The following is an 18710-nucleotide window of genomic DNA, read 5'->3' as shown; positions in this document are numbered from 1 at the left end:
GGGAACGGCAATTTCAGGAGTTGAAACCTCGAGAGAAAATTGCCTGTCCATGCTTTGCCCCTGCTCACTTTCCTTTTCCTGCCTGTAACTACAGCTTTCAAAGTCCTTACACTGTGTATTGCAGAGCTTGTAAAACTGCTCAGCCAGCTACATACCTACATAGGGATTTAAGCTATGGTGGAGTAAGTTGGTAGGCTTGTGCTTGTGAGGGGGTTTAGCAGAGACACCTGAAGTTGTTCCCACTTGTAACTTTGCGGTCCCCCAGCCCCCTACCTACCATTAGCACTCTGTGGCAGAGGTGGCTGAACCAGACATACATTTGCATTATATGGGGCTGTAAAGTGCTTTCACGTATAAGCAGAAATGGGCTGCAGGCTGCCAACAGCAGTGGCTCGGGAGCAGATGTTCAACTTTGCTTATGGCAGAGGGAGAAAGGCATTATCCCCTGGCACAGGGCAAGGCAAATATGTGAGTACCTTCAGCTGCTGTGCGAGTCTAGTGGGAGTCTGCAGCCGAGAACATTTTCTGCCCAAGTACTATCGCACTTGTGAGGCTTAACAGACTTGGGACTTCTGTTCTGAGTTTAGCCCTATAGCTAATTCACTTTAACTTTTTTTTTAACTTTTTCCTGGATGAGTCCTAAACTCTTGGTGTTTTTTTTCCCCAATGCTTTCTATAGGGATAGAGTAGCTGATCCTCACATGATGCAAATATGATGTTTCCTGTAAAAGTGGCACAGACACCCAGCAGCTTGGGAGGAGCAACAAAAATAGAAACATAACTGATTCGTAGCAGTTGTCTTAAGGCCTTGTAGGGTAACAGAGTTAAGCCTTTCCCTACTCTATCTATTTAAACGCCCAGCAAGTAAGCTGGGATTTTCCGTGTAGCTCCATAAGTGTTTCCAGGTTCCATTTAAAAGGTTGGTGAAAACTGGAGTGCTGGTTCCCCAAAACCAGTACGTTGGTACATTAACGCTGAAGCACAGTAAGGAGGCTGACATGGTACAGAATCGGACAGATCAGATCTTAGGGCAGTTACTTCAAGTTGTCCAACACAGACAGAACCGTACCAATGGGGCTTTATACCTTTAAGCTTTATTAGCAGTCATGGAAGGTTGAAATTGAGCATCTGAGAGAGAATAAAGCACTGAGTTCTCTAGAATTTTAACTACAGGGATGCCTCTGAAAAATTGAGAAACTTGGATTTAACTGACAAAGCTGACAAGTCAGGCTAAAGCTGACTTTAGCCTGACAAAGGCTCCTGAGATACAGTTACAGCTATAGGTTTATGTATCGCTTTACCTGTCTCATTTCCTCTTGGAGAGAGGTTGGTTAAATATTGTCTCAGAACTGCCTGCTGGGTTGTTTGAAATGTTTCACCTTTTTATTACTGACTCATTTCCTTGTAATCTTGTAATATTTGCTGATCTGGAAAGCTGGATTTTCAGGCAGGAAGGGCCAGATTGAAATCTGTTTAGTCTAAATCTTTATGAAGTTGGTAAGGTTAAACTACCTTGAAAACCATTTGATTTTTCAGGATTTAATTATTCTTTCTTTAAAGTTGGGGGGGGGGGGGGTTGGTTGGGGGTCGTTTTTTTTTTGGTGGTGTGTGTGTGGTGGTTTTTTGATTGGGTTTTTTTGTGGGTTTTTTTGTGGTTGTTTTTTTTGTTTGGTTGGTTTTTTTAAGGTAAGAGTACTGTTCCATCAAGGTAATGTTAACTTACTGAAAAGTTAAGTATCCTCTTTGATCTTACTCAGAGACTGTGTTCTGCAAGAAAGCTGTGCATCTTCAGTGTCCTTCCAGAACTAGTTGGAAAACTCATAGTTATAATTTATTTTAAATGGGAAATATTATTTGTAGTTCTTCTCCTGAATGCATTTTTTGTCAGTCCATGTCATCCTGAACATGAATGTAGTAGGACTGAAAACCTCAAACTGTTGGAAGCAACAGTGACTGCATGTTTTTTACATAACTTAAAAGAATGCCTTTAGCTGTGTTTTTTGAATGGAATATTTATGCTGGAATGATTAATGCAAACTATTTTGTAGAGGGATAAGTAGACAAATCATATTCTGTTATCTCAGCCATCCCAGTAGAAAAGAGCAAGAACTACACTGGGGGGGTTGGGGAAGGTAGGTAGTATGATATGAATACGCTCCTAGAGGAGTAAAACTATTGTAGAACTGGGGAATAACACTTCAAATGGAAAAAAAAAATAAGGAAATGAGGCTAAAAATCATGTTCCCTGTGAAACATAAATGAATGACATATAAAATGTTATTTCTTTGCCACTTAAAAGCAAACTGTAGGAAGTTAAATATTGCTCTTTTAAGATAACTGATTCAGCAATATCTTCAGTCATGAAAATCTCTCTACCTTTTCAGCCTGTAGAGATGAAGCTGAAACAACATTGTGTGAACCATATTAAATTTTTTTTTTTTTTTGGCCTCACATCTTGGTCTGTGCCACAGACCAGAGTTCTGGCAGTTATAGAAACAGCAGTTGTTATGCACTTCACTTATTTTACGTGCATTGTTCAAAATAGTTGCTAGCAATGTTTCTGGGCAGCTCCAAGAAAATGGCATGATGCTACTTTAATTAAAAGAAAAGCTGTACAACCAACCTTTGCATACACATTGTAGTAAATGTGTTGATCCTAGTAAGTATAGCAATCCTTTTAGAAATGTTTTCATTAAATTCTAAATTCTATAAATAAAGCAAAGGAAACTTCTGTTACCTGTACTACAGCATGATAGCGCCTGATCTCTTACATTGCTTGGGCCCTGTAGCTGCTTATAACGCCCAGGGCACCTCTTCCCTGTCGTGTGACTGGGCATACTGTACGGAATATTACATCTATGAGGTATGCATTCTTGAAGTGCTGAATTGACTTTGCTGTATAGGTCAAGTGTGCAATGGATGAGCAGTACCAGAACAATCTAATACTTCCCAGAGCAGCTGGGCTTACTTTACTGCTCGTGAATCTCTTAATGTATAGATCTATTTGCAGTCTGAAGTCTGCAGACTTAAGTCACTGAAGTGGCTCGAGCGATTTGCTTCTAGCCATCCTCTTTACTAAAAGGTTTTCATATCTGAGCAAAAAGCATGTTGTGGACTGCACACTTGCATTAATCACTTTAGTAGAGTGTGAACAGCTTGCATTTGGAGATTGAGCACTTCTGCTTTACTACACCTACAGTCCTATTCTTGTCTTGTTCTTTTAAGAGATTACTGCTACCAGTGTGCTCATTCACACATACCTCACCTTGACTCTTGAGAAAGTATCAAAAACATAGACTTTATAGTAGTCTGCTCCCTTTAATAGTGAAATTTATAACTGGTCCAGAATCAAAAGGTATGCAAATATTTGTATCAGTATATAAACTATGTATTTATTGGAATTCTGTAATGCCCAGCCTACTAATATAAGTATGCACAAATCCTCAGTTTGAGTGTTTCTTTTTGGATTGTTTTTCTTGATTAAACCAGCTCCAGATCAAAGCTATTGGTTTATAGTTAAATGCAAGTGCTCTCTTTTCCATCTTCTCTCTGGGTAATAAAATAATAATCTTATAAAAGACTTCCCATACCAGTACTCCAAAGTGATAGGTATTTTTAGACTCTTTCACAGTGGACATACTTGCTCTCAATTTTAAACACAGTGTACTTTCCAGAAGTCTGTTTCATTTTCCTCTCTGAATGTGAGGAACTTGAAAAGAATCCATGCTGTAAATGACATTTTCTTACACAGTTTTAGAAATACATGATGATGATCTCTTGTAACTCTATACAATGAGTTTTATTGGGCTGTTCTCAGTGAATTAGCCTCATCTGCGCTTGGCAAGGTTCAGAAGCTTGTAATCCATGGTTTTTCTTTCCTGCTTCTACTATTGTTGTTTTGATTAAAAAATAAAAAGTTACATTTTAAACTTTGTGGTTTACCCTGAAATCTTCTGTTTATTCTAGTATCTGGTAGGTTATTTCATTAACTCAATTCAAAGGCAAGCAAAACCCAAAAAGTCCAAAATTGAAGTAGTTGTCATCTATACATCTTTGATTATAAAAGCATGTGAATTGGGTTGTGAGGAAGAAGAAATGTTAGAAGGCTTGCACAGTTGTATGATAAGATAATGCTTATGACACTGATGCTTGTATGATAATGCTGAGATACTGACAGGTCCTCTTGTTAAATGGACTTGTACTGTTTTTTGGGTTTTGTGTGGGTTTTTTTTTTGGGGGGGAGGGGGCACATGGGGAGTAAAAGTATTTGGTGTATGCCATTCTTAAATCTTGTAAACTAATGATGTCCATTGAATCCAACTCGCTATGTCTGTGCATATATGTATGAAAACATACACATTATTTATATTCATATAGTACTAAAAGAGGATTTTTCTTTTCAAAAATATTTTTGTTCCTAATATTAAATATTCCTCGTCTTCAGTACTTCTGCTGAAATCTTTGGAAGGAAAAGCTTATACTCTTGGTACATACAGTTCTCAAAATATTCTTAACGTCTTATAAGTTCTTAATGGGCTAATATTTTCTATTGAGCTAACTGCATTTAAAATTAATGGCTAGTATCCTTGAGGAAGCCCTATCGACAGTGATTAGTAGTTGATATTATGAATAAATAATAATGGAACAAAATCTCAGATGCCATGCGGGAAAGCCATGTAACTTGCTTGGCCAAACACATCAATATCATAAATAAATGCAAATTTTTAAAAAGATTTCCTAGCATTGATTAACTTTTGAAACACTACTATACAGAAATACTGGCAGCTCTTCTGTTTGTTGAAACTCTTCTTAACAGGACTCCAGGAGGTGGAACATTAAGATTAGTATTTCTGTAGGGTTTTTTTAGTACATCTCCTGGGGTTTCTGGGATGATTGTTTTCTAATAAGTTTCTGGCGCTAATAACTTAAAGAATAAAAGCTGAGGGGGGGAAAAAGGGCAACTACAAAGAACCCAAAGTGTATTTTAAAAAGTCATTATTTTTGAGGTGCTGGGAGAGTTGGCTCATGATTTTGGAATGCATGCTGTTAACAAGGATTCCTTTGAAGAACTCTCTGTAGCCCAGTGTTAAAGGCAGTCAGAGACCAACCATAATTAATACAGTCTTTCAAATTAGTGGTGAAATTCATCAGCCAGTTCCAAAATCTGACCTTTATATCGTACTCATAACAAAATACAACCTCTCTTATATCTTATTTAGCAAGAGGAAAAAGGAATGCTTGAAGTATAACTTTGAATGTAGTCATAAAAGAAGTGATGAAAAAGGAGTATGAGGTAATTGGAGGTACTACATAGGCAGTATTACCTGGAACAGGCTTCTGAAAGAAAGTTTGATGCAGTGTCCTGAAGAGTTACTCAGTGTGGGTGCATGTTCTGTACTCTGTCCAGGAAGAAAAATAAAGGACTATCCAGATATATGTGGCAATTTAGTATCATCTTATAGAAAAATATTGTTGAAATGTTGAGTACTTTTAATCTCTGAAAACTGAGTGATCACACCAGTCTCTCTCTTAATAAAAGTATTAATCTCCTGAGTGGATGTCGGACAGCAGCTGTCGTGGTGGTTGAACAGGCTAGTGCGGCAACATGCTTCTCCCGCTCTTTCTGCAGTGTCCTTGCACTGGTGTGTTAGACCTGTCGTTTAGAGCTGCGTAGCTGGACATTGACCGGTCTACGTTACCTCCCTGGTGGTGATAATTGGTTTGTCTTTTTGGGGAGGGTGTGTGTGTGTAGATTTAAAAAAAACAAACAACCAAACAAAAAAACCCCAACAACAAAAACCCAAACCCACAAAAAACGAAACCTTTGAAGTGTTTGATGGACACCATTCTTAAAATCTTTTAAACTAGAATTATGTGAAGTTGTTTATCTGAGGGCACAGGTATGATTTCTTCCTCATGGCTGGTTTACTCCTAGTACGGGATGGGGGGCAGCTCTGAAACTATCTTAAAGCAGGTTTAGTTAATCAGCATGCCTTGGACCTATATGATTAATTTTTTGGTTCATCTGTATGGTGTGGGTCAGGTTATAGTTTAAATAGACCTAATTAAACTACTGTTAGCAGCTAGTGTCACAGTAATCTCAGTATCCAGTTCTCTGAATTTTCTGTATTTGACCCAAGGGTAATGTTGTGTGTATAGTTTGGTGGGAGCCAAACAAACATAAATGACATTTTCTCCCTATCATTTCTTCCTGTCAGTAGGCAGAGATCTTTCTGAAATTTTCAACTATTTTCAACTATTGTCCATTGAAACCTCGAGACGCTTTCAGATCTGTTTTTGACCTGTGTAAAGATAACACCTCAAGCTGACGGAGGGTCACTGCCTTTTGATTGTACCTGATAATGTGGGCAGAGTGAAGGAGGTTTGTCTTAAACTGCTTTGCCCTGTGCTGAAATGGGCAAAGGCTATCGATGGGCTATCTTGCTTTATCACAAAAGAACAGTGGTAAATCCTGAGCCCCATCTAAAGGCAGTGTTGGGTTGCATCCCTAGGAGGCCGGAGACTTCATGCCTACGATACTTTCCGTCATGGCCTTTGAGATGATACTGAATGAAGTCAACGATGAGAAATGTCAAAATTGTGTTGTTAGGGCCTTTAAAAGATAATAAGAAAAAAACCCCAAAATGCTAATACCTGTAGGTGTCAAAGCTAAATCGCCTGTAGTTCTCTTGCAGACATCTACGTAGGGAATACTACTTATGACCTTCCTGCCCTCCGCTGTGTGCTGGGCAATTTTTTTTTTCCTTCTTTGCTGATGTTTTAGTGTAGAAGGCTGCTTGTGCTTTTGGCGCTGTGCAAAGTAAAGCCGGGCAGTTTATTTAACTTGCTATGCTTCTAACAGTTGGAAGTTTATTTAAAACTCAGTAAAGTGCACAGAGCTGTCTGTGTAGTCCTTTTTGGTTTTAATTGCAAGTAGTTGTGCCGTTCGGCTGCCCCTAAGGGGTCGGTCTGGCTGCCTGTGGCAGCTGGTAGCCTCCCTGGGGAAGAGTTTGGGTCCCCGCCGAAGCGCCCGTACCCTCCCGCTGTGGGTGCCCGCCGCCCCTTCTTCGGGCGGCCACGCGCCGCCTGACGCGCTTCCCTCCCGGGCTGCGGCGGTAGGAAACGTTGCCCGGGGGCGGGGGGCGTGGCTGTGGGCGGGGCCGGGGCCTGGCGGACGAGGAGGGGTCCTGTGCGGAGCCGCCCGCCCGCCTCCGCCTTCAGCGCGCGCCCCCCGGGCCCTGCGTCACCGGGAGGCCGCGCGGCAGCGGCGCGGGCGCCGGCACGCTCCTCCTGCTGCTAGTGCCGCCGCCGCGGTCCCGCCGCCGCCGTCCTGCCGCCGCCCCGCAGCCTGCCGGCGCCCCGGCACCATGCTCAGCCTACAGGATTCCCTCTTCTTCGAAATTAACATAAAGTCTCTGCTGAAATCCTGGAGCGGCAGCGGCAGTAAGTATGTCGCTGGCACCGGGAGCCACAGCGTCATAGCGGATTTCTTTTTTTTTTTTTTTTTGCATGCTACTGTGAAAAATTACGCTTTAAAAAAAGGGGTTTAGCAGTCCTGCGTGCAACTTGGTGTAGCCAGTGTGAGAGGCAAGCAAAGCGCTCTATCTGCTTCCCAGTTGTCATGTAAGACAATATATATACACATGTGCGTGTATATATATATATACATATATATATATAATTCCTAGGCTGCAGTTGTTTCAGTCTGATAAAATTCTTTGTGCCCTTTGCTGTCTGAGAGGGGTGACAAGTAGATGCTCGTCTCTGCGGAGTTACCAGATGCTGACACTGTGGCTTACTTCTGCCAAGCTCCAAATGCTCCTTTGAAGCAAAACAATCATCCTCAGATGAGCATTTTACAGTGGATATTATTTTTGTGCCTCAAACTCATTATTATACCTGCAAAAAGTGCTCACTTTGATCTTCTAAATGGCCCCGATCTGGAGTTTCTACCAGGATTTTTTGTCTTAATTGAACCAACGAAGGCAAGGATGCTGCTCTTGGTAAAGACAACCAGTCTGTCCTCAGATCACCCCTTCACACATGCTTCAATGCAGGGTCTCGGGCCCGGGAGCTGCCTTGCGCTGTGTAGCAGGCTCTGCTACCATAAGCACAGCAGCTTAATGACAGTATGCCAGGAGGTGATAAAGATGACGTAATTGTACGTCAGCTAAGTATTCCGTATGTCTTAAGTTTCTTGTACCTGTAAAAATTAAAAAAGTCAAAAGTGGGAGGTATCTGGTATCTCAGCTTTAAGTTATGTCTCATTAATTGCTGTTTGAGGTGTACTGGGATGCAGTTTCCACTCACCAAACACTTCATCAAAATACCTCCGTTGGGATTTTTATCCCAATACAGCATTGTTTGTTTCACCTCTCTGTCTTGTTTGAAGGAATTAGTAGCAAGTTATTTATTGTATGGTGTATTAATCAGTGCTAGGAGAGCATGCAGATAATTAGTTTGTCCTAATAGCTTATTCAGATGTGAGATTCGCTTTTTGCACTAACTGCTGTAATTCATGTTTTGGACTAATAACTTCTGGACTTACGACTTTTGTGAAGTCAAAGCAATTAGTATTTCAAAACAGGCATCCTTATAGGTTTTGCTTTTCACTTTATTTGGTTTGTGTCTTGCAGATTAACTGTATCTGTTCCAAATTATACCTTGTAATAGTACTTGGTGTAGTTATTAATGTTCTTGCTGAAGTAAAGATCATCGGAAGGGGTTTTCTAATATTTTATAGTAGAAGTTGAAGGTGTCTCATGAAAACGATTAAAGATCCTTAAAGTTTATTTTATTAATTTATATTGTTTCCAAACTAAAGTAAAACGTAGGATACATTCAGTTACAATAAATTCCATCTACAACTAGACAAATAATTGCTGTATAGATAAGGAGATGAATTGCAGAACCTAGACTAGACAATTGTCAACTGTAATAAGATAGAGTATTAATAATAAAAAAGGGTTTCTGAGAAGAGGATATATATGATGCTATGTTTTCTCCTTTATGTCCTCTGTTATGTAAGCACAACGGAGGAAGATCTTCCTCACTCTTTCATTAGGAAGTGGTACTTGGATCATCTACCAACAAACTAATTTTCTATGCTCACTGATTAGATAGCTGGGGTTTATTTCACTTTTTTCCACGATTGTCACTCCATTTGTGAAAATTGCCATGATTACAGCATAGCTGCGTTGCTGCTCTGTGAGCGTGTGAGAGTCGCATTCTGATGGCTTTCCACTGTGCAGACTGGCCAGGAGCAGACCTCTTTATGCAGCCTGTGATGCCTGGGTTTAAGTATTGTGATTCACATGGATAGCTTAGTGAATTGAGCTGAGCAGGCGAGCCAATTGCTTTTTTCCTAAAACGTTTTCCAATCAAGTGATGCGGGATGTGTAGAAGAAGGAATTATGCAATATTTATGTTGAGTATGTGTTTGAAAATTCAGTAGATGTGCATATGCTGAGAAATTACTTGAGAAAGGTTTTTCCTGTGTTTTTGTAAAATTTTTATATGCAAATGCTACTTTTTATGGTTTATATGATAACTTCAGAATTTTGTACACTAAAGAACGTGAGAAGAGGAGTGGGTATACTTGCATGCATTTCCATATACATAAACACTCTCTACAGATGCTTATTTTTATGTATATAACAGAAAGACAGCAAAGCCACATGGGTCTGGTTAAGGGCTTGCTTAGCTGGCATAATGTTGTTGCAGTGCTGGCTAAGGTTTTATTGTAGTTGATCTTTTTTCTTTCAGTAACAACAATGAAGTGACATTCATATGGCCTAGTTTCAGAATGCTGTCTCTCTGCCAACAATTTTAGGCATTACTTGTTTTTAAATGGAGGCAGGAATGTTCTTTTAATCCAACAGTGAAGTGAGGATGTTCCCGCTTGAGAATTACTTGCTTACTGAAGTTGTGGATGTAATGGAGGCTTTATACTGGCTTGTCCTCAGGTTGCTTGGCTCCACAGTATTTAAGGAATTGTAGTTGTGATAATGTAGCTTAATGCTCTTAAAGTTATGGTTTCTGTTGTTTAGTCCATTGCAGTTTGAGTATGTGGTCTGTTTAACCATTCTTCTGAAGTTTCTGATTTTGTAGCAAAAATACTCATTTTGATTGTTATTTATGTTGATTGGTGTAAGAAAGCTCTCATATTTTGTCCACAAAAACCTTTGTTTAAAGTTAAGGAGGTCTGGATGCCATGAGAATTACTTTTGGTAATGCAATATACGCATTCAAAAACCAAATGTGATGCTGCTTACAGTGAAAAGCATTATGTAATGAATACCTTTCTGTTAGACATGACATGTTTTAATGAAAACTATGCATGTATTTCTGGGGCTTACAGTCTAGAAAGGAACAACTGCTTTCCAGTAAACATGAGTACAACCCATTACTGCTTTCTTAAAAGCTCTTCTGTGTTTCTAATATTTACTATATTAATAATGTTGTCTGGTTCAGAAGTAAATAATTATTTCTGGATAATAAAAAAGGAAAAAAAATGTATCTATTGTCTTTCTAATAATAAATACACAGCTTTCTGTTGCTGTGCTGCAGCTGTGGTGTGTCTGTCTGGTAAACAGAAGGGTGCACCCGTCCATGGGTGCTTCTCTGTCCTTGGACTCGTCCCTGCCTTATTCTGGTAAAACAGTGTTGGAGGTGGTTCATGAGGTTTTTATATCAGCTTGCTCAGCTTGATTCACAAGTCATGCATATATTTCAAGAACTCATACCAGTTAAGAGAAGGGGACTGCTCTTAACGTCATGGCTGCCAAAGCTACATCAAGGTCGTTGCCCTTGGCCTCTTTTTGGTAAGGGTTTGTGACAGCGATTTTCAAAGTTACTTAGACTTGTGAGCCTGGGAACACAGTCATGGCAGGAAAGTGAGCTGTATCTGCCTGTACAGCAGTCGTTTTTGAAAATGTGTTATAAAATCGGAAAGAAATGGAGCAACTTTAAAAGGAAGTGAATTATTGGAGCTATGGCTGCCAGGTGCTGACAAGCATGTGAAAACTGGGGAGCTGCCTGGCAGATACATCTGAATCATTCCTTCTGTGAATGAAAAAAGCACGTGGAATTGAAGAATCGCTTACCTTCCCACAGGATTAGCTTGACTGAAGATTACTTCCTCCTTTACCAACCAAAAATGAACTCTTGGCTCTCAAGAGAGGTTCTGCTCTGATAATACAGTATTTAACAAAGTAGATGTAATGGATTCATTTTTATCCTGTGGCTTTTCATTTTGTGACAGGAATGAAACTGTAATTTAAATAAGAAAGGTGAGAGAACCTTGCAGTGCGGTGATAGGAACGTATATGGAAAAGGACCATATGAAGAATTGTGGAACAAATGTTTTGTTGCCGGTCTTGTTCTCTGGGAGGAGATGGGGTGAGGTGGAGTGTATGCGGAGGTGTGCATGGCTTTAGCAAAAGGACAGATTTGCTCCTTTTGTTGCAGTTTACTAGTGGATTATACTTTTTAAAAGCAATAAAAGGACAATTTGTTAATGTGTTAGGAATCATTATTGTATGATAAATTTCAACTTGTTTTTCCAGCAGCTGTTAAACTTTAAAGCTGTTAAACTTCAAAGAAAAATAAAACCTGGGGAAAAAATTGGTCTGAGATGTTAGGTGGTTGCTTCTCCTCCAAACTGTCCTTTGGGGTAGCAGTTATCAGTGGCAGTACAGTGCTCTAGAGAACTTTCAGACATCTTTTAATGGCAGTTTTACATTCCAGTGGCAAAAATCAGTGTTACTTCACAGTCAAGAGAAATCTTATTTTCATTAGATACTATTTTTGGGTGCCTTTTAAAACAATATAGTAATTAAATAAGTACAATATTAAGTAGAGTGTTAGCTTTATTTCTCCAACATTAAACATCCCAAATAATAATGTGTTCAGTCTTTTTGTAGGAAACTTTTTGTTAATTGTAACCTTGACTTCAAAAAATAATGACAGTTAGTAGTTGTCTTTATGCTGAAACTCCATAGACTGTCTCCAGAAAATGTATCATTTTTTCCTCATGATTATATCTTCCAAAATTGTTTTGGCATAATGAAAAGTGAAATTTTTAAATGAAAGATGAATCCAAATTTATGTTAAGTTTTGAAAAAGCTACTAAATTCCACTCTTTTTTAATGTATTTAAGCGTACTTTGTGATAGTAAATGTACTTACAGATCCTTGTATAGCTGGAGCAGCAAGTTTGTTTGCTGTAGAAGGGACGTAGTGCTTATGATGGCTTCTCCACAGCCTGTCAGTTGTCATGGGAAAAGCAATTTTTTTCAGTAGTTAATCACCCAGTAAAATGTGAATGTGTCAATTTCTTTAATTTTTAAAGGAATTATGGAGCGTGACCTCCATATTTGGCCCTATTTATAAACTCTAGGAGGCCTTTAATGATGGCCACTTGTGCAGTACATCTTGGGGCACATAAGATCATGAGTCACTGCATTTCCAATACGGTATGTTGGCATACATTCAATTAAATGAAATGCCAGTAACATTCTGTGTAGTAAAATCTGCTATGTAAAGAGAAGATAGCTTTTTTATTTTTCTTTTCTTTCAGGGTGGGGTTGAAATAACAAGGTCTATAAATGGATGTAGGCTGGAAGGAGACAACTGGGCTATAAGTAGATCATCCAAACCAGTGAAACCGATGTACCACCCTGGAGCTGAAGAATACCCAGTATGCATAAGTGAAAGTTCTGAAGTTGTCAAACTTTTTCAGTCCCACTCCATTAGATGTGGGTCAAGTGAGCAGGATGAAGACGAGGGAAGTTTCATAAGATGGCTGAGCTCGTCGCTTTTGCCAAAAGTGGTGGCTTTGCCCCCAGCAGTGCAGCCATGTCACCTTTTCACCTGCTGACTGCGGTACTTGTCTCATCCTTTTAGCAAGCTGTTTTGGGTCATTACATCAGCAGAAATTTTCTTGGGAAGGTGGGGAATTTTTTGTTAAATTATCCAACTGAATCATCTCAAGACAAGGAGGGTAGACATGAGGACTGGTGTAAAAGAAGGGTCAGGGCCACCTGCCTAGCAGTGAGAGGCTGACTGCCTCTCTGGTGGGCGTGCATGGGTGTCTCAGCTCAGCTGGATCGTTGAGCCTTGCTCTCACGTGTATTGCATAGAAGCCTTCTTTCTATTTGCTCATTTTTCTTCTGCATGACTTGAAGCTGTGTGATTATTTTTTGGGTACTTTTGGGTTGGTCTAGCTTTCACTGTTGCTAAACATTCACACCTACATGTATACTTTTTCCCTGCCTTATCTGTTTGATGCCTACAGTTTATATTATAACACTTTTCGTGTGGATTGGGCATAAGGGCATGGATGCTCATTAGGGAAGTGTACGTAACCAGATTTTTACCAGTCATAAGTAGATAAGGATATATGATGTTTTGAGCCTTACTTTGGGCTTTTCTGCACATCAACATGGAAAACTGTGATTTTTCATGGAAAATTGTGATTTGAACTGTGATTTTTTTTTTTTTTTTTAAAGATTGTCATGTGTGAGGTTCTTCATATTAATTTTTAAGTAAGATGCCTGTGTTGCATTAAGTACATTATGTGTTGGGATGTACATTGTTTATCTTCATCAGGCATAGATATGCTAGAATGAGTTTTCCTTTGGGGCATTCTTTCTATTAAAGCAATATACTTTTTGCTAAACACATAACTAGATTCTGTAATGATTCAAATTGCAGAAGAGAATGCTATTGAAAGGAGAAAGTGCCCCAAATGCAAACCACTCTGTCAGCTACTGTTGCTAGAATAAACTGCATGCTCTGCATGGACTTCAGGAAAGCTCCAGATAAACTGGTTGCAACAACCCATATCAAATACCCCATTTCTGCTGACTTTTTTTTTTTAAAACTCTAGCTCTGGCGCTTTTGTGTTTGAAGGGGAAAGGTTCAGACACTAGAGATTTAATAGCATTTAAGAGATCACTGACAAAACAGTATTTATTTATTTAGAAAGGTGACTGCCAACTTTAGAACACTCTGTGGAGCAAAACTGTTGTTTGCTGTGTTATATCCTGTTGGCATGTAGTTACAGGTTTTCCCCTGTGTAGAGAGAAATGTTCTTCCTCATTCCTCTACAAAGAGTAATGAAGCTAGTCAAAGGGAGCTTTAAAATTCTGTTAGGTACAGGGCAAAATAAAGGGTGAATTTGAACTTAAAGAGGAAAAGGCCATTCTAATTCAAAAGGGGCACTTGGAACCTAAAAGGCACTGGGCGATGCTACTGTAAATATGAATTAAGTGTTTGAACTCTGGCATTCCCAGTTGCCTGTGCAAATGTCACAACCAAAGGTTTATGTTAGTAGGTCTGGTAGAAACTACTTTCTGGGGGAAGTTTCAGGGGAGTTTACTGAAATATGATTTGTATAACAGGCTGCCAAGCTGCAATAACAGAAGAAAATAAAATATTAAGGCATCAAATTGTTTTGTTTTAATTACTTTTAATAGTATAATATTAATTACTGAAAAATTAAGGTACAGAAAGAAATAAACTTTATATCATTGACTTTGCATTGATAACTCTCATTAGACAAATCCAGGAGTTTCTATGGACCGATCAAGAAGTATTTAAAATATGGTGATGGTAAAAAAGCTGGAGGTGGAAAATGTTTCAATACAGTTACAGGATTACATGTTTTATGACTCTAATTATTTTCATCACATTTTAGACTTGATGGCCTAAGTAGGTATAGTTAGAACAAACAAGAAAAACAGTATGTGTAGGACAGATTTTACCCGGTTCAGAATAAATACTACTAATGACTATATAATGTTTTCAAAGTAGTAGTAGAAAACAACAGGCATAAAAAAATTTTTCCTCACTCTTTACCTTTTCTCATTCTTCTCTTAAGAATTAAGAATTTGAAAATCCAAAGGGGGAAAAGAGTACTTTTCTTCAGGTTTACATAACCTCAGAAATAGACTGCTAAGAGTGTAAAACCCCAACCATTTCAAGCTTCTAAAATAAAAATTTTCATTTAAAACATTATTATTTATATGTTTCTTGACCAAGAATTACTTCAAGTTCTAGGAGTAATTAATTTCTCAAAGAGATCTTAGGAAAGCACAGCATGGGAAGTATAAATGACTCCTCTGGTTCTGCCCATCAGGCATAGCTGGCATGTGATTTGGGGATATTTTCAACTTTACTTTTTGAAGTTTCCTTTGTAGACAATTGCTACAGACCAGAATGCTGGTCTAGAAAGATGTATGAATGCCTTAAACCCTTGCACATCAATGCTAACTAATTAATGGATGTTGGAGAGAATTGTTATATTCACAGTGCTATCAAAGCAATGTAAGTAGCCTTAGGAATTGTTGATTTTCTTCCTTCTTTTATTCGTCATCCCTGTTTGCTTCCTTTGTTCATGCTGCTGAACTAGAACTTAAGATCTTCAGGTTAGGAACTGTTATGTTTGTGAGGGTGCCAGTGTGCCAAGGTCACTGGTCAGTAACAACTTGGCTGCTCTTAATGCAGCCGATGTTAGGCTTAGAAAACTGAGTGTCTGACGTCTCAGTGGAAACCTGCCTCCTTTTTCTCTCTAACATCTTGTTTGTGCCGGCTATCAGCAGGACATAGCAGTTGGGCCAGATGTCACCAGATTTTTACTGTTCTTTCAGCTACAAATGAGGTCTTGTCCTGGAAAAAAGAGAGGCTGGCAACTGGCACTTCGTTTTTATGACAGCAAAGCAAAGGAAGCTAACCCACATGTACTGAGGTTTGGCTGAGAAGTTCGAAGTTTTTTGATAGCTGTTCGAGACACTGTGACCAGAAACCCATGACAGACTGATCAGGGGATACTAAGGTGGAGTTGTGCATTGTTCTGCTTGTAGGGGTATTCTTATCTTTGAACCTCTCTATCTCTTCAGAAATTAACAGGATAGGAAAAGAGGAAGGAAGAATCCAAAACCTGGAAGTTGCCTAGCAGAAGTGCACGGATGAGAAGGATTTTTGGAGTATTTTTTCCTCCTTTTTTTTTTTTTTTCCTCCTTTCTTCTTAAACAATAATTTAAAAAAACCCTGAAGGGGTACTTCAAGCTATAATTATTCCTCCACAGAAAAGAAAGTGAAAGTGTATCAGTAATTCTGAGAGAATTATGTTAAGCAAAACTATAAGCAAAACCAGGTTTCACAAATATGGCAAAAGGTGGCAAAAAGGAAAGTGATTCCACTGTTTAAAAGTTTTCCTAGCATCTGTCACTGTAGAGCTGTTCAAAGGATTGTTTGAATAATTTTTACTTATTTATTTATTTTTGATTTATTTAGTTTGTGCCTATCTTTTATGGCCGCATTATCCCTGAAGGGAATACTGTAACTGGAAAACTAGAGTGCTGACCTTGGAGAGGATAAGAGAAACAAGAACATAACTTGTTTAATCAAGTAGGGGAGAGCATGGCAGGACAGGGCCTGGGAGGGCCCTGGGGAGGGCGCAGACACTGATTCTTTATTTTTGGAAGCAAGCCTGTAGGGTTTCACTGTCTAATGTGGTGAAGGATGTGAATTATGCCACCACTGAACATGAAAACTTTTTGAAGTGTATTGAGCTGAAGTTCAACCTCACTAAAATTGAATCTCTCTGTGCCAAACTGGTGTCTTCCTGGAGATGCAAGTTTTCAGAATAAAAAAATAGCATGCACTGCTTATTCTGAAGAGCTGAAGTGAGGAAGTACTGATTCCTCAGTTAATTTTAGTTTACATACTGGTTTATTAGATATATTATTGCACTTTTTTTTTAGTTCTTTCTCAAGCTTTCATATCTCTTCTGTACTTCCTTACTTCTGCTAAGGCCATTTATATTAATGGTGCCAAGAAAAATGGTGTCAAGTCCTTGAGAATTATTTGGTTTCATTTTATATTTGCAGTTTTAAGACTAAGGTTACGAAGACTGACAGCCAAAAAGTGATTGTGAATATTGGATAGCTTTACCTATTTGGGGACTGGGAGAGGTGACAGAGACCCATGAAGGTGCGGAAGAGCAGCTGTGCCATCTTGACAGGATTTTCTCTGCAGGGTTATAATTCTCAGAAGCCTCAGTCCCAGATTCCTGCTGGCTGGGAGTGCTACTCAGAAGCTGTAGGCTAGGCCTGAGTTAACGTTCCAAGTTAATGGCACTGTAATGTGTGTGTGCGCTGTGCGTGTGTCTTACCTGAAAAAGTCTTGCGAGAGGGGGATGGGATATTTCTAACCTTTGAATGTATTGGTCTGTCTTGTTAACTTGAAGATGTTTGCTTGTGTGCGGTCTGTGTTGTGACTCCATTAAGGTGGCAGAGCCTCCTGAAGGGTCGCAAGTTTTCATCAGCATCTACAATTAGGAAAAAACCAGATACATTTCTCTTGAGTTTCCTCTGTTTTCCTGTCCTGTGCTTCTTGCCAAGTTTAGCAGGGTGTTGATAACATATTTCTGGAGATTAAACACTGCTTCTCCCCTTGAGTTGTGTCTGTGGCTGTGGAGTAGCAGTGTGTTGCTGGTCAGGCTGCCTCCCGTTTTCCATCTGCAGAGGAAGAAAACCGTAATCTCTTTCTTCTGTGGGTCTAGCAAACTTATAGTCAGCTCAGAAGGGAAGTGGGCTTTTATAGCGTGATTAAAACAGCTTGGTGTTTTATGGTGTTGTCAATATGTGGCCATACAAACTTAAATAGCACATCATCAGGGAAAAAGATGAGCGATGAGCTCTGGATGTGAAACTCAAATTTCTAGGTCACTGGCTGAGAGTGTAACTCAGCAGAGGCCAGAGCTTGTTACCGTTTCGTGGTTTACATTTGGTCTCCTTCCAGGCGTTGGGACCAGAGCGCTCCCTGCTTTGGGGCCCTAAGCCCTGACTGAGCTCTGTGGTCACTGCACAGTCCCACCGCGGCCAGACTGCTTCCCTGCTCTCTGCTTCTGTCCCCCTCAAAAGTTGTTCACTTGTTACTTTAATCTGTGTTTCATTACTGTAGAATGATTAATGAGGTAATGTTTTCTTAGGATACATACAGATTTTTGCCTGTGTGACTTTGATATACTGAGGAAGCTTGAAGTCCAAAACCTTGACCAGAGAAGCTGAGATTTCCAGGGTTGAGTGGGAATAGTTGGGCAACACATAAAAAGAATTTTGGTAATAGTATACCTGAGCAAGAATGAAGCAAGTATTGCTCTGTTTTCAAAACAATGCTACCAGTATATTTATGTATTGCAACTTGGGAGATGGCGGCATTGGGTAGGTATCTGTGCTAATTCTAGTTGGTAACCTAAGTGACCTTTTTTCTTTTTCTTCCTATTGCAGTAGTAAGGCATGTTATGGATTATACAACCATTTTTTTGTGATATCCTCTACTAGGAAATTTTACTCTCTGTTCCTGAAGGCGGCCAGACTTTGGAGAATTTTAAAAGCAGAATCTTAATAGTTTCATATCTTTCTTCCAGTATATTTCTTCTTTTCTTCTTTTTATATTTGTGGCAAACTGTGTAGTCTTCTAAATACCACCCAAATACTGCTCCTGTCATAAATGGCCAAGCCATAGTTGGTGTCAGTGCATACAGTTAGATGCTTAGTTACTTTTCAAGCCTCAAAACCCGGTAGTATTCAAATGATTGCAGTTCTGAATGTAGCTGTGATACGGTTGTCCTACCCCCTTACAGCTGCTCTCTTTAAAATATGGTTTTATATATATAAACATATTTTTATTCCTTGTCCATCA

The 18710-nt window shown here is 39.3% G+C and overlaps 1 protein-coding gene across 8 annotated transcripts in view; it reads left to right on the top strand.

Annotated features, from left to right (window-relative positions):
* FRYL (FRY like transcription coactivator) overlaps positions 1-18710 on the top strand; it is a 178014-nt gene that overhangs the window by 37179 nt on the left and 122125 nt on the right. The window contains exon 1 of one of the 8 annotated variants that reach the window (XM_072863008.1): positions 7286-7443. The exons of the other annotated variants lie outside the window; for them this stretch is intronic. Within the exon in view, the coding sequence (XP_072719109.1) occupies positions 7368-7443 (76 nt within the window). The 5' untranslated portion in view covers positions 7286-7367. Of the gene's footprint in view, positions 1-7285; positions 7444-18710 lie in introns of those variants that run through there. 8 annotated transcript variants of the gene reach the window in all.

Source organism: Ciconia boyciana, chromosome 5 (assembly GCF_034638445.1).
Source record: "Ciconia boyciana chromosome 5, ASM3463844v1, whole genome shotgun sequence".
In the NCBI taxonomy this organism is placed as follows: Eukaryota; Metazoa; Chordata; class Aves; order Ciconiiformes; family Ciconiidae; genus Ciconia; species Ciconia boyciana.
This window is presented reverse-complemented; position numbering and strand designations above follow the sequence as displayed.